We start from the raw sequence: 16074 nt of genomic DNA, 5'->3' as shown, positions 1-16074 counted from the left end.
AAAAGTATTATAGGAAATACTGTGAAAATTTGTTTTCTTTGTTAAACATCATTTTGAAAATATTTGAAAAGGAAAAAAAAAATCTCAGGAGGGCTAATAATTTTGACTTCAACAATACAACAACAACATAGGCTCATTCTGGAAAGGAAGTCCTATTTACGTTTCTGAAGATCTCAAATTATGTCGCCAGACGTCCATATGGCTGCATTTCATCTTTAAATCAAACAATACGTGGCGGTATGACCTGTTCCTTTTTGTGCTAGCAGCTGACCGCTTACCTCCAAATGGACAGCTTTCCTGCTGTTACCAGTTTATCCTGTTAGCTCGCCATGTACGTCGGAAGACTTGAGATGCAGAGAGAAATCAACAACGACAACAGGGCTAAGGTTCGGCGAAGAACGGTTCCAAAGAAAAAAACAAAGCTAAAAGATAAAATAATCAGGTAAATAACAGGGTGAGATTGTGGTAAAATCTGAAAACGTGGTAAAAACCAGGCGAGGGCTTTTATTTTTGTAGATTGCTTTTTAAAACTGCCAGTTGGGTTTAAGGAAGGAGAGGGATGCTTCAATTGATCGGTCAGTCAGTCAATCAGTTAGTCAGTCGACAGCGGCCTCTGGTGGATTTATTCAAGAACAGCAGGTGCTAATACCACTCACGAGAGAAATTTGAGATCTTAAAAATGTACACAGTGGCTTCTGGTGGGTCCGCGAAAACAAAAACTGCAAAAAACGTACCTCCTGGGATGTAATTTGTGGTCTCCAGTAATGTGTGTAGCGGCATGTTTTCAGAATGAGCCGGAGTTGACTATATGTATGGGGTATTGGCTTTAATTTTGTCCCTATAAATATACCTCATAAAGTGCCTTTTCAGTACGTATTATATAAGAAAATGCTGTATATTTTCCTGCTGTATATTATTTGAGGACTTCTGCTACCAAGTAATGAACTATTTACAAAATGTTTGGTTGTTTTAACTCAAATTTGGGTAAATGATGGTCAAAGCCAAATGCTGAGTTAAAAATATAACACACAATTTTCACCAAATTGGTTTGTCTTTATATTGTCTTATAAGGCCCGTAATAAATTAGTAGAGAGTACATTCTTGTCTGTAATTGATTATGGTGATTATTTATATATGCATGTAGCTGCTAATCTACTTTAGATTCTGTTTATCATGCAGAAATACGCTTTGTCAAAGGTGCAGATCCACAGACGCATCATTGTATTTTGTACTATTCCTTAGATGGGTTATCTTTATATCAAAGGACAAAATTACGTTTGTATGTATTTACTTTTTTTTTACTACCATCCTATCTTTCTAATTTGCTTACATTTCGCATAAATAACAAACGCACACTTTGGTTCCTGTATTCAGCAAATGTGCTTTTTCATTTTATACTCTTAGGGCTTGGAAAGACTTGCAAAATCAGCTTAATCTTGACACACTTCCGACTCATAGTACTTTTAAGCATCTTGTGTATAACATCTTAAAGGATACCTGTAATTGTTTTTTATGATCTGATCTTTTTTTATGAATGGTGATTTTGTAATTTTAATAATGTTTTCTGTGACTTTTTGTGTGAAACTTTGTGCTGCCATCTTGACCAGGTCTCACTGGAAGAAGAGATAGTGCTGTCTCAATGTGATCTCCTGATCCTGATAATAAAATAAATAAATTTTATATATATGTATGTATGTGTGTGTAAATATATATATATATATATATATATATATATATATATATATATATATATATATATATATATATATATATATATATATATATATATATATATATATATATATATATATATATATTAGTCATCTTGGAATTATAAGGTTCTAATTGATTTTGAGAAATTGAGCTTCAAAGTTTTTGCATTCCATATAGCAAACATTATGTGTGTAACATTTGTTTTTTTAAATAAAAAGTCTTTAAATTTAAACAACTTATAAAAACCATCCCATAATGTAAATAAGTTGTCATTTAATAAGAATATGTCAATAACAAAATTTTCACAAAAATGTCAGATAGGGGGTTTATCGATCGGTTGAAATGTCCAGAAATGTATATAGGGGTACGTATCAATAATCAGCCTGGGTTGGATTCAACACATTGACCTAATGCATATATATGAAATTTAAGCACTAAAATCAGATGTAATCTTCAGTCAGTGATTATAAAATGAATTGTATGTTACTAATTGAAAAGGCATTAAAATATAAGCTCTATAATGCATGTGCTGGACTTAAACTGTTCCCATGACATTCTACGAGGAGTGTGTTTTTTTACGAAAGGGAGAATTTTCTTGGCTAAGGATAACTCCACTTGGACTTGTTTTAAATGAAAGAAATTCCCTTCTCGGTTAAAAATAAAAATGTGTATGGGTAATAAACATCAATGTCTAATGCTCGCTTAGCTTAATTAAAACTGAGCTGTTAGTCTGCGAGTCGAATGGACCATTGGTCTGTGGAAATATCTTTTGTCAGCTGTCTGGATCAGTCTGATCATTGCTGTTCGTGGATGCAGGTACTGTATGATGATGCTGTAGAGATGCACAAAGACATGCTGTGCTGTGCAGCCAGGATTACAGTGATAGTTGTCTGCAGCCTTCCCAATATTAAAAGAGAAAGTTCAAAATGACTTCTATAGACATTGTATACTCTGGAAGTCATAAGTATCCATCAGCAGTTGGGCTATAAATATGGTTCAAAATACATTTTTTGTGTGCCCCAGAAGAGTGAAGACTCATTTGGGTTTGAAACTAATGGAATGTAGTGTTGTTTTTGGTGAGCTTTGCATTTAAGAAAAATACCCTGTAAAAAATATCTGTAAATTAGCGTTTTTCTTCCTTTTGTAATTTATCTTTACATTTTTATTCATTTTTGCCCATTTATTTATGCTTTTGAATCACATTATGAGGTCTTGATAATTTTTCGGACAACGTTTAAGCTTAAAGTTTGAAAAAGTGTCTGTGTTGTTGGATATTACGGTACAAAAACATTGTAATAAACTGACAGTATATTTTCTGTTATTTTCCATTGCACTTACACTCATACAATACTAGTTTTAATCAGTATCGTTGTTTTATTTTCTGAAAAAAATAAATGAAAAATCTAAACATAAATGAAGTATCAACTGTCTGGCTGGCAGTGTATTAATGGGAATTATATGCAGATGAGGCTGTGCATAATAAGCTTGTACATTTTCATTCACAATCTACTGCTAATGTGGTTTAGTAGGTTCAGCCATATGAAAAATTATTATAATAGTTATTTTTTGCCTGTTTATTTATGCTTTTCAATCACATTTTTTAGATCTTGCTCTTCCTTAGGACAACTTTTAACCTTAAAAAGTTGGAAAATGTTGTTGTATATTAGGCTACAAAAGCATTGTAATAAACTACCAGTTCATTTTCTCTTATTTTACATGTTTATTCTTTGTTCTTTGTTCTTCTTATACGTTATATTATTTTATACAACTAAATTGTCAATAAAAGTCACTTTGTTAAACTGTAGAGTTGCATTTTCAACATCAAAAGTCGACAGAGCAGAGCATATCAATTCACAACCATATTCATAATAAACAGAAAAAAAACAAAAATACAGAAAAAATTAAACAACAGATATTTTTTACTGTGTAATGTTGAAATTCACCATTGTTTTGAGAATTTATTTTTTTATTTTTTTATTTTTTAATGATCTACAGCATGGCACTTACAATCCTTCAATAATAGTTTTAATCAGTATGTTTATTTAATTTTCAGCAAAAAATAAATAAATATAAAATCTAAACATAAATTAAGTATCAACTGTCTGACTGGCAGTGTGTTTATGGGAATTACATGCAGACAAGGCTGTGCATAATAAGCTTGTACATTTCCATGCACAATCTACTGCTAATTTGGATTAGCAGGTTCAGCCATATGTGATGATTTTTAATAACTTTGAAAACACGTTTACATATGGGGGGGAAATTGCCAATATAACAAAAAATAGAACTTAAAAAATTGTAACCTAATTAAATCTCCTGTATTTAAGTACATGTGAAGACCAGCACATTAAAATGCTAAATTTTTTTTTTTTTTTTGCAATGCGTAATATTACATTGACAGGAAAAGAAAGAAAAGATAGGTCACTCCACAAACATTTGCACAGTAATTGCTTTTTGAACAAAGCAATATACAGCAAAGCAAACCATATATATCCGTCCACAAGCTCGACTCATTGTTTGCACCCCTCCATTCTTGCAATGTACACTCACTGGAGATTATAAGGCAATATTGCTTGTGAAAACAGCCTTGGAGTTTGGTAATTGTGAAAAGTGATTGATTTATAGTGTTTCAACCCCAAACAACAATTCAGATGTATTTTAAATGCTTTTCATTGTGTTTTATAATTAAACTTACATTAATATAAGGTACATCTTTTTTTCCTTTAGTTTTTTATGCAATGACACTTATTTTTCATTGGTTAATGGTGCATACATAATTCAAATATATTCTTCATTAAAAGTTTTGCATTGTATTTTAAAGGTAAACTATTAAAAAGAGTAAACTATTATTTAGAGATGAGTAGGCTTCATGGGATTTCATGCAATTTAATCAAGTTAACACCAAAAACAGTATTGCGTTTTAGATTTAAATTAATCTGTCCTACAAAGGAGCCATTTCAAAAGCAACGTTGAGACGTCTTTGTTTGCATTTAAAACGTTTCCCTCAGGGCCGATTTGTATGATTTGGATTGCCAAGCTTTTAATGAAGAAACTTGAGGTGCTTTGGTTCCCTACAAAACCTCCCTCAGGCTTTTGTTGCTCACAGAGGAGTGTTGGAGGAGACGTTGTCTGTTTTCAATATTTTGGATGGGAGCGTTGATCAAAAGGCAGGACCTATCTTTCATCCAGAAGAGATGTCTGATAAATGCAGAGGTGATGCAGATTCCATCTATTATCGTCATCCCACCTAAATTGGAATGATGCTGCTAAATAAGGTGGATTACTGGATTATAGGATGGGTTTGTAAACAAAGGGATGCCGGTTTGATCCCTATGAAGAGCGACATCATGATGAGTCATCAACGCTGCGCTCTTAAAGGAATAGTTCACTCATAAATGAAAATTGCCTCTGAATTTCTTTAGAAAACCCTATTTAACTTAATTTTTCTTAATATTTAAATTCTTTTGTTTAGATAAACACAGCTGGATAAGTTTTAAATGTTATTCTGGCTTTTCCATGCTCTATAAGGGCTGGGACACACCAAGCCTAACAACTAAAGGTCCAAATGTATATGATTTAGATTATCTAATTGTTGTGAAAACACACCAAGGTTATTATAGTTAACCAAAATGAAAAACTAAAATTTAAAATAATTTTAATTTACTGAAATAAAAATAAAAACTAGAGTTTAAAAGAAAAACTAGAACTAACTTACACTGTATTGTGTACACACAAAATTAACTGAAACTAACTAAAATTATAGCAAATTGTCCTTCGCTTTCATCTTTGTAAATGGATTTAATATATATATATATATATACATACTGTATGCCTTTTAGAAGTAAACTTATTTACTTTGCACTGCCAGGTGTTTGACCTGTACTGCACCTCAGCGACTGTAAAGCTGATTCCATTTGCCAGATCAGGCCGGTCCTCCTCAGTCCTCACCTTTGCTCCCGTGACAAAAACAACGAGTGGACATGACAGCATGACATCATTAAATACGACCCAAGCAGAGACTTGCGTTTATTTAACACATTTGTACCAAATAGTGGGTTTTATTTCTGTATTGGTGATCACGAATAAACTGTTCTTTTAAACCAGATATTCTAAGTGAACTGGTTGGAATTTAAATTAAGTGAATCATACTTCAGTTGGGTTGCAAAACTTAATTTTAAGAAACTTTTCAGATCATGGCGATGTTTTAACTGACTGAAATTATTATTGGTGACTACATTGGTACGATAAGTCAAAACATCAGAAGATCCTGTTCACACTTAAGATCTGAACTGCCCATCACTACTGTGGATCTAACCACAGAAGCAGCCTTGCACACATATTGTACTTAGTCCTGCTGTCTTGTGGGTTGTTGTATTTAAATTTGAGAATGGGTAGATGGTAGTGTTCATGTGTCCTCTGAATACATGTTTCAGAAAATGTATCTTTGGTTGAGTTTTATTATACAATATTTATTCTGATGACTTTGAATCTTGCACCTAACAAATATCCTTATTTAGTAAAAAAGCCCAACTAAAACTAATACTGAAACTAATAAAAACTAAACTAAGACTAAGCAATTTCAAAATATAGAAATACTAGTAAAATATAATAACTAGTAAATCTCCCTCTTAAAACTAATTAAACATACTGAATTTAAAAACAAAAAGTCAAAATGAAATTAAAATTAATGAAAAATCCTAAACTATTAAAACCTTGAAACACACATGACCTCTGAGCAGCAAAAATAGTTTGTTGAGAAGTCGTTATAATGTTAATACTGACTGGAGTATAAGTTATCAGATACATATAAGTATTTGCACTTAAAGACAAAACTAATGTAATTACAGTTTAATCAGAATTATTAGCCCCACTGAATTATTATTATTTTTTCCCCAATTTCTGTTTAACGGAGAGAAGATTTTTTGATTGATGACAGCACATAATATTTTACTAGACACTTCTACTGCTTAAAGTGACAAACTTTACTAGGTTAATTAGGTTAGCTAGGCAGGTTAGGGTAATTAGGCAAGTTATTGTATATCAATGGTTTGTTCTGTAGACTATCGAAAAAAAATATAGCTTAAAGGGGCTAATAATTTTGACCATGAAATGTTTTATTTTTTAAAACTGCTTTTATTCTAGCTGAAATAAAACAAATAAGACTCACTCTAGAAGAAAAAATGTTATCAGACATACTGTGGAAATTTCCTTGCTCTGTTAAAGATCATTTGGGAAATATTTTAAAAAGAATTAAAAAAAAAAATTAAAAGGGGGTTTAATAATTCTAACTTCAACTGTACATAAACAAAATTTTTAAAAATGCTGGGTTCTTTGAACCCAAATTTGGGTTAAACATGCACAACCCCACTTGTTGGGGTTAAAATATGAATTATTAATGTCTTCCAGTCTAATAATAAACCAAATGTGAGTTGAAAGCATTTTTTTGAGTGTAATTATAAAACGTCCCTGGAAATCAAATTTGACCTTTAATGGAAAAATGTATTTCTGACTGTGCTTGTAAATGAAACCAAAGTCACTTTGCACAAAAGCCAAAGAAAGACTTACTTTATTTTGAAGAATGATTTTATTTCACCTAAATGTACGATTAAGACTTTGACCATATGGACCTAAGAGGAAAAAAGTGCCTGAAGCCTCTCAACAAATATTACCTGAATTATTTCCGAAAGGGCAGAAATAATTTCCCCTCTTCTTTGATTGCTGGAGGGATTTTGAGGTCCGAGATCCAAAACTAATGTATGCAACATCTAAAGCAGTCCTTCCATCCTTTGAATCAATTATAACGGCTATCTCTATGCTGAATATTTTAATTCGTCCGCTGGAAGTTAATGGATTGCTTTTATACAGTGAGTGCATTCAGAGATGCTCTATTCATTTCTATGGGCCGCTCGTATTGTGTCTGCATCAAAAGCACTTTGTAGCAGGACTTTTTTTTTTTTTTTTGCCACTGTTGTTGAGGTTAAGGGTACAGCAGAATTTCCAGAGAAGAGAAGCAGTCGTCTGAAACCACAAACAAGAGACTTAAGTGAGACAAAAGGCTCTGGAGGTTTTTCTGGCAAATGGGGAGAGTCAGGGTCGTTATTCCCAGTGGGAGCGGAGTCTCGGAGCGGGACAGCCAGTATCTTTAAAGACCTGGAGCAGAGAGGGGTACTGCGGGTTACTGGTGTGATATTCTGTCACGGGCCCTGTCTCTGCCACCTTTCAGACCCCGACAAACTCTCCCAGATGCCTCCCGTAATTGGAAAGGATTCCTTCTAAAGTTCAGGGCCCTGTGGTTAAGTGTTCAAGGATGTGCTTAGAATCGAGAATGAGTAACTGTGGTAGATCTGTGGGGTTACATGTAATTTGGCAAAGGGGGTTAATTTTGATTGGTTGGTTTATTCATTTCTTCATTAAACTTTTAAAATTAATGTTCTATTAAATGTTTTTAAGTATTCAGAATATTTGAACTTAATAAATCAAAATATTTGGTGAGAAATGCACCATACAAAGATAAAACAAAAATTAAATGACCTGAAAGGTTCTTATTTTGTCATGTGTATATATTTATAAATATTGATATAAAAATATATATACAGCTGAAGTCAAAATTATTATTGTTGGAATATATAATCAATTCCATGCGTGCTCAAAAAAAAGGTCAGGAGAGGGTTTTATTTAATGTCAAAAATATTAGTAATTTATTGGATACAAATGAATAATTTGAGGAGGTGCGCACCAACCTTACATATCCTGACTCCAGCTTTTATACACAGCTGATATTAACAGGTGGAGTTTAGTGGAATTAGTCACTTGTCAATCATTCACCAGTCCTTCATCAGCCACACCCAAACATACTTCCTCTTTTTCTACGAATTCTGTGCACAACATTAAGACTTCTCAACTGCAAATATTCTGTGTTCAGTTTCAGCACATCTCACAGGAAGTTTAGCTGCAGAGCTGAAGTTAATTTCAGACATTGAGGCCTCTGCCTTTCCATCAGCTCCATCTACTTTTGCAAAAGTGCTAATTAGTATTTAAACATGACACAGAGAAGAGGTTTGGTTAAAATATCACCTTAAGCAATCCAAATGTTTAATAAAAAGAAAAAAGACAAAAGTAATAAAAAGTAAATTCCTTTTTCACAACATTATCCCTCCTAAAAAAAATGCATCCCCTGTATATTTTTCCCCAATTTCTGATTAACAGAAAGAATATTTTTCAACACATCTGTAAACAATAGTTTTAATAACTCATTTCTAATAACTGATTTCTTTTATCTTTGCCATGATGACAGTAAATAATATTTTACTAGATATTTTTTTCAAGACACCAGTATTCAGCTTAAAGTGACATTTAGAATCAGAATCAGACATTGCTTTGCTTCCAGGTATGTTCACACATACGAGGAATTTGTTTTCGTCACAGAGCTTCTACAGTGCAACAATGACAGAGATGGGACAAAAAACAAATAATAAATATGTTTTAAAAATAGAAGTAAATAGTGAATGCAAATATACAAATTGACAAGTGTGTGTACAGGTATATTACTGCTCAAAAGTTTGGGGTTGTTTTTTTCATGTTTTTAAAGAAAATTATTCTGTCATTTATTGAATGTAAAAAAAAAAGTTAAATTGTTCAATACTTTTTTATTAAATATTTATTACTTATTGTATGTTTTTTCAAATAAAATTAGTACTTCATTCATTATTGCTTTTATTACTCTTACCATTAATATTAATAATAATAACAATAAAAATTAATTTAAGAGTGATTTCTAAAGGATCATGTGACTGAAGGCTGGAGTAATGAAGCTGATAAATAATAATTAAAATCACTGAAATAAATTGTTAAATTAAATTATAAGCTACTTTTGAACAGTTATTTTAAAGTGCAATAACCAATGACTAATTCATAGTCATAGTCATGCAATTACCAATTTCATAATTGTACAATTTGTATTGTATTTTTGATGAAATAAATGCAGCCTTGGTGAGCAGGAGAAGCTTATTTTAAAACATTTAAAAATCATACTGACTCCAAACTTTTGATCGGTAGTGCATATTACTAAATACAATGTTATATGTGCATCTGTTATGTGCAAAAAGCAAAAAAATTGGCATAAAGTATGTTGTTAAATAAAAAGTAGTGATGTTTGTTTTACAGTTACTATCATAAAGTGTTCATGAGATGGATTGCCTGAGGGAAGAAACTGTTTCTGTGTCGGGCTGTTCTATAGTGCTCTGTAGCGTTGACCCGAAAGTAAAAGTTCAAAGAGGCGGTGTGCTGGGTGTGAGGGGTCCAGAGAGATTTTGGCAACCCTTCTGCTCACTCTGGATAAGTACAGTTCTTGGAGAGTAGAGAGGGTTGTATAAGTGATTCATTTCCCTGTCAGAGGTACAATTCACCAATGTTTTCATTTGTCTTTTGGAGATTTAGTCATTGGTGATGGCATTATAATGGGTTAGTGTCTGTTTTATATTTGGTGTCAGTTTCTTTTTATACTTGATGTCGAATTAATATTTGCTATTGTAGGGAAAATATTTTATTGCACAACAATTAGTCTGTCAGGCTTTTTGACTTAAAAGAAAAAGAGAATTCACAGTTTAATTTGTTATTATTAGATTATTTTTAAATTTCACTTACCCTGCGGTGCATGAACTAAGCTGTTAAATGGTCAGCATATGAGACGGCTAGGTTATAGCTTCAATTTTGATTAAATAATTCTCTAATTGGTTGTGTATTATGTCGTGAACATACCCCTGTAATTGCATACTGCTGTCCTTTTTGTCTGGCTTGCTTAGAAATCTCTCCGAAAGCTTGACAGGCATAACAACAGTAACTAAGGGCAGTGGTTGTTGAAGGGTCAATTATTTCTTAATTTGTTTGCACTTTTTATTTTATTTTAGCAGAATAACTGAACTTAAATGAGCAATTAAAATGTTTTTTTTATTGTTGTTAGTTTCCTTATTTTATTTTATTTAAAAAAATATTTTATTTATACATTTATTAGAATATATATATCAAACAATGCTTTTTAAAGATTTATTTCAACACATCTAACAAAAAAACAACACATGATGTATTCTAGTAGCTTAAGTACGTGCTCAAACTGTTGGATGAGGACTTGAACGCATGTTACATGTGTAGGATTTGCTCGTACACAGAAGACAATCAGCATGTATGCTTGTGTTCATCTGCCAGTATGAGTGCTAAAGCTAGTGTTTGTGTGTGTTTGTGCATACGGAGCATTAAGAAGTGTGTAGGCTGCTCGTCCTCCTCCAGCGCTGAGGCACACAATGGATTTTTTCTTGTAGACAAACCCGCAGTGGAGCTCCAGCAGTAAAACCCCCTCCCTGATAACAATTACACAAGCATAACCTGCCTGTTTAATTTAGGGTTTTCAAGATGCAAAGGGACTGTCGAGGATGTTAAATTGCCGCTGGCTTTCAGTTTGAGGCGAAGCTGAAGTGCTGGTGATTAGAAACCCTAGAAGAAAAGAAAAGACATTTCTTTACTAACAGTAGCTTTTAGAAAAAAAAAGACACTGGCTTTGTTTAGATAAGAAAAAAAGGTTTGCAAATGTAGAAAGAGAAGGATGGGTTTGTGTTGTGCAAAACAGGTCAAAGTGTTGAGTAAAATAGTTTGAGTTCACAGTTTCAGTCACTGTATTTTTTTAAGACTAAATGTTAAAGATTAAATGACTACACAAAATAAAAATGCGAAGTGTGGATATCTCAAGTAAAAAAAAGTAATATAATATAATATAATATACTATAATATAATATAATAAATATAATATAATAAATATACTATAATAAATATAATATAATATACAGTAATTAAATATAATGTAGTATAATATAATATAATATAATATAATTTAGTATAATATAATATAATATAATATAATACATATAATAAATATAATATAATATAATATAATATAATATAATATAATATAATATAATATAATATAATATACAGTAATAAAATATAATATAATATGATATAATATAATATAATGTAGTATAATATAATATAATATGATATGATATAATGTAGTATAATATAATGAAATATTATATAATATAATATAATATAATATGATATAATATGATATAATATAATATCATATCATATCATATCATATCATATCATATAATATGATATAATATGATATAATATAATATGATATAATATAATACAACTTTAACTGACTTTAACTGACTTCTCATTATCTTTAGTTGGCATTGCAACAAAGAAATTAAGACTGCATTGTCTGACAGAAAGTTTTCTGGCTATTTTTATTTGATCAGAAATACAAAAAAATTACATAAAAAAAAGTAAAGTTAAGAGGTATATTAATTAACTTAAATATTTAAGGTATTCAAATCAAGTTATGTTTTGGTATCATCAATCAAATAATGTGATACTTTAGAAATTGTCATAATAAAATGATTATTCATTCATTCATTTTCTTTTCGGCTTAGTCCCTTTATTAATCTGGGGTCGCCACAGCGGAATGAACTGCCAACTTAAACAGCATTTGTTTTATGCAGCGGTTGCCCTTCCTGCTGCAACCCATTACTGGGAAACACATACATACTTATTCACACACATACACTACGGACAATTTAGCGTACCCAATTCACCTGTACCACATGTCTTTGGACTTGGGGGAAACCGGAGCACCCAGAGGAAACCCACGCGAACGCAGGGAGAACATGCAAACTCCACACAGAAACACCAACTGACCCAGCCGAGGCTCGAACCAGCGACCTTCTTGCTGTGAGGCGACAGCACTACTACACTGCGTCACCATAATGATTATTCATTGATAATTATGCAAAACATAATGCCATAAATACATCATATGGTTGTTTAACTCAATTGAATAAAAAACCAAATATTTGACTAATATTTAACAATTTTGTGGTGTTTTTACCATATTTTTGATTACATAAATACAGTCTCGATTGTTCTTACTGTAGCTATACTGTGTTTTTTAAACTATTAGTTGTGTATTAGAGTAAATCTCTCTCTAAGCCTCAAATACTGTATGTTTTTTTTTTCTAATTGGTATATTTGACACTAAATTTGATAGAGTAGGTTTATTTTTTGAAAACATCTTTGACAACAAAAATGCTTTTGTACGCTTGACCATTTGTAAACTTTTGTTTTTAAATGTCTTAGATTTCAGTTTTTTGCAGTGCATGGATTACAGTTTCAATTAAAACGTAACCTACAGTGATGTGAAAGTTTATTATCAAACTAACTTGCATATCAGTCAAAAAATGACACAAGTAAACACACTGTGCAGTTTTGAAAAAAAGGTTTTTATTATTAAGGGTAAATCCGATACAAAATGGCATAGCCCTGTGTGAAAAAAGTGTTTGTCCCTTAAACTTAATAACTGGTTAGGCCACCATTAGCAGCAACAACTGCAATCAAGCATTTCCGATAACTTGCAATGAGTCTGTTAAAGCACTGTCAATGAATTTTGGCCTACTGATCTGTGCAGAATTGTTGTAATTCAGCCACATTAGAGGATTATCAAGCATGAACAACATTTTTAAGCTCATAGATACATGTCAGGACATTGACTAGGCCACTGTATATGTTAGATTTACTGTAAATACCTGCTATAGACAAATGACTTGCGATGAATCTGCTAAAGCGCTGTTGACGAATGTTGACCCACTCATATTTGTGCAATTGTGTAAATTCAATTGGATACAGGTCAGGTCAGAAATACTGAAAATGCTCTGTAAACACCAGCTGTAGCCAAATGACTTGCAATGAGTCTGTTAAAGCGCTGTTGATAAATTTTGGCCGACTTACATTTGCAGAATTGTGTTAATTCAGCCACATTTTCAAATATTCGAGCATGAACCACATTTTTAAGCTCGTGCCACAGCATCTCAATTGGATACAGGTCAGGACTTTGACTAGGCCACTGTATATGTTCAATATCTTAAAGTTTAACTAAAAATAAATAAATAAATTGGCATCAACTCTCCCTTTAACCTGAACGCCGTCCTATTATAGAGAGTAATGAATGCACTTTTCACAGTATTCTGAAATATTGTAAATGCACTGTAAACGCCAGCTCTAGCCAAATGACAATGGCACAGGCTCTTTATTCTGAAAAGTGCACCCTGTAATCTGCCAGCCTGACATCTGACAACTATCTGCCCCGTTTGTTCTGGCAGGGTCATAATTGAAACAGCTCCTTTACAATTAAGACCTAACAAAAAAAAAAACTTTAAAAAAATCCTAGCTGAGCTACTGGAGCTGTAATGAATATACAGCTGTCTGGCATGATTATATGAGCGCTGAGAGATAATTAATCTTGCTTGCTGTCTGCCTGTCTATTATTCCACCCTCGTGTGTTACCAGACCTCTTTCATTTATCTGTGGCATGAAGAGCAAGATATACGCGACTTGGGTAACTGAACATGTGAGATGACAACTCGTGGCATATTGTATTTATTATTTCTTTTCCATCATTCTATTTTAAAATGCTAGTTAACAAGTCATGCAGAAATGATTTGGAATACAGCAGTTCACAATAGTATAACTGTACGATCAAATAATAAAACTACTGTAGGTGCCATTTCTCATTTGAATTTATTTCATTTGTTGTTTGTATTTTGTTGTATTTAAATTTAATTTAATTTTGTTTTTATTTTATTTTTGTCCATTGTCATTTGGTTTTTATATATTTTATTTAATTTTTTTGAATTTTATTTATTATTTTTGTATTTTTTATTTTATTTATTTATTTTTTATTTATTTTTTATTTTATTTTATTGATGCATGTATAGCCATTAATTTAAATGATGAATATTAAACTTCAATAAAAGCCAACTTTCTCATGTAATTATTACCATTACCTATTATTTTAACATTATTTATTTATTTGTTTTTTGTTTGTTTGTTTGTTTTAAAAAATGTTTTACGTTATTTAATTTAATTTTTTTTATTTTATATTTCATTACATTTTATTATAATTATTAATATTATAATTATATAATATAAATATTAAACTTCAATAAAAGTTTCCCATATAATTATTACCATTACTTATTATTTTAACATTATTTTTTTATTTTTTTATTTATTGTATTTTTATTTCATTACATTTATATATATTTAATTTAATTGTGTTTAATTTAATATAATTTTGTATTTTTTTATTTTATTTTATTTAAATGATGAAATAAATAACTTCAATAAAAGCCAACTTATTTGTAAGTCTGCATTGCATACATGAACAATAATTGGTCACATTATTTTACTTTTTTTTCTTTTTTGTGCAAGTTTCATGTTATTATTGTGTTAAACATGGACACAAAATAAAAAAAAAGTCAAAAATGTTGTTCAATAGTGTATTAAGGCAAAAATGGGTGTTATTCAATAGTTTAAGGAAACTTTGAAAGACTTTAAATGTTGACTACATATTAAATAGAATAGAAATGTCGTGCTAGGTTTTTTATTAAATAAAAAAATTAAAATAAAACAAATTTAAGTATAATTATTACAGCCTCAACTTAAAAAAAAGTCATTATTAACCATATTGTATTATGTTAGATTGCGTTATCCATTCGAAGTGTTGCCTGTGAGTTGATTGGTTCATTAGTAGTGAAGTTTCTGAGGTAGTGAGTAACTGTGACACATCTGCTATAGAAAGAGTCAAGCTGTGCAACATCAGTCGCTTCTGCTTCTCACCTGGAGAAAGTGTGACAATTGAGTGGAAATCAGCAATACTTCACTAGATGCTCATGCAGAGTTTTTCTTTTGTCTGTCAGATCAAGAGCGGATCGGAAAAGACTCGACCTACGAGCAGGAAGGAAAGGTGATGTTCGTGATTGACGCGGTCTATGCCATGGCACATGCCCTCCACAACATGCACAAAGAACTGTGTCCTGGCAAAGTGGGACTCTGCTCAAAAATGGACCCTGTTGATGGAGCTCAGCTGCTCAAGAAAATCCGCGACGTCAAGATAGCAGGTCAGATTTGCATCGCATTAAAACTCATTACCTGCTTGTATATTTCTCCAAAATGAATATTACTTTGACAAAGCAACCTCTGATAACTTCATTACTAATTGAATTGAATTGAATTTAATTTAATTTGCTATTTTTTGTATATATCTTTTTTCAGTAAAGAAAATACTGGGTTATTTAAATTTGTATTGTTATTGAATTTTCTAGGGAATGCTTTTGAATAATATGCAGTAATTTTTAAAGCACTTTGGGGAAAAATATCCATTTATTTATCTTATATGTACATTATTTTGACACATTAATCTCTGATAACTGCATTACGCTTAATTGTTAAGTATAATTCACAGTATAA

At 31.3% G+C, this 16074-nt stretch overlaps 1 protein-coding gene across 4 annotated transcripts in view; it reads left to right on the top strand.

Moving 5' to 3' along the window:
- grm4 (glutamate receptor, metabotropic 4) overlaps window positions 1-16074 on the top strand; it is a 394250-nt gene that overhangs the window by 301104 nt on the left and 77072 nt on the right. For all 4 annotated transcript variants that reach the window (XM_056460431.1, XM_056460429.1, XM_056460430.1 and 1 more), the window contains one exon: window positions 15525-15725. In XM_056460431.1, coding sequence (XP_056316406.1) covers window positions 15525-15725 — 201 coding nt within the window. The remainder of the gene's footprint in view (window positions 1-15524; window positions 15726-16074) is intronic.

Source organism: Danio aesculapii, chromosome 6 (genome assembly GCF_903798145.1).
Source record: "Danio aesculapii chromosome 6, fDanAes4.1, whole genome shotgun sequence".
Taxonomy (NCBI): Eukaryota; Metazoa; Chordata; class Actinopteri; order Cypriniformes; family Danionidae; genus Danio; species Danio aesculapii.
This window is presented reverse-complemented; position numbering and strand designations above follow the sequence as displayed.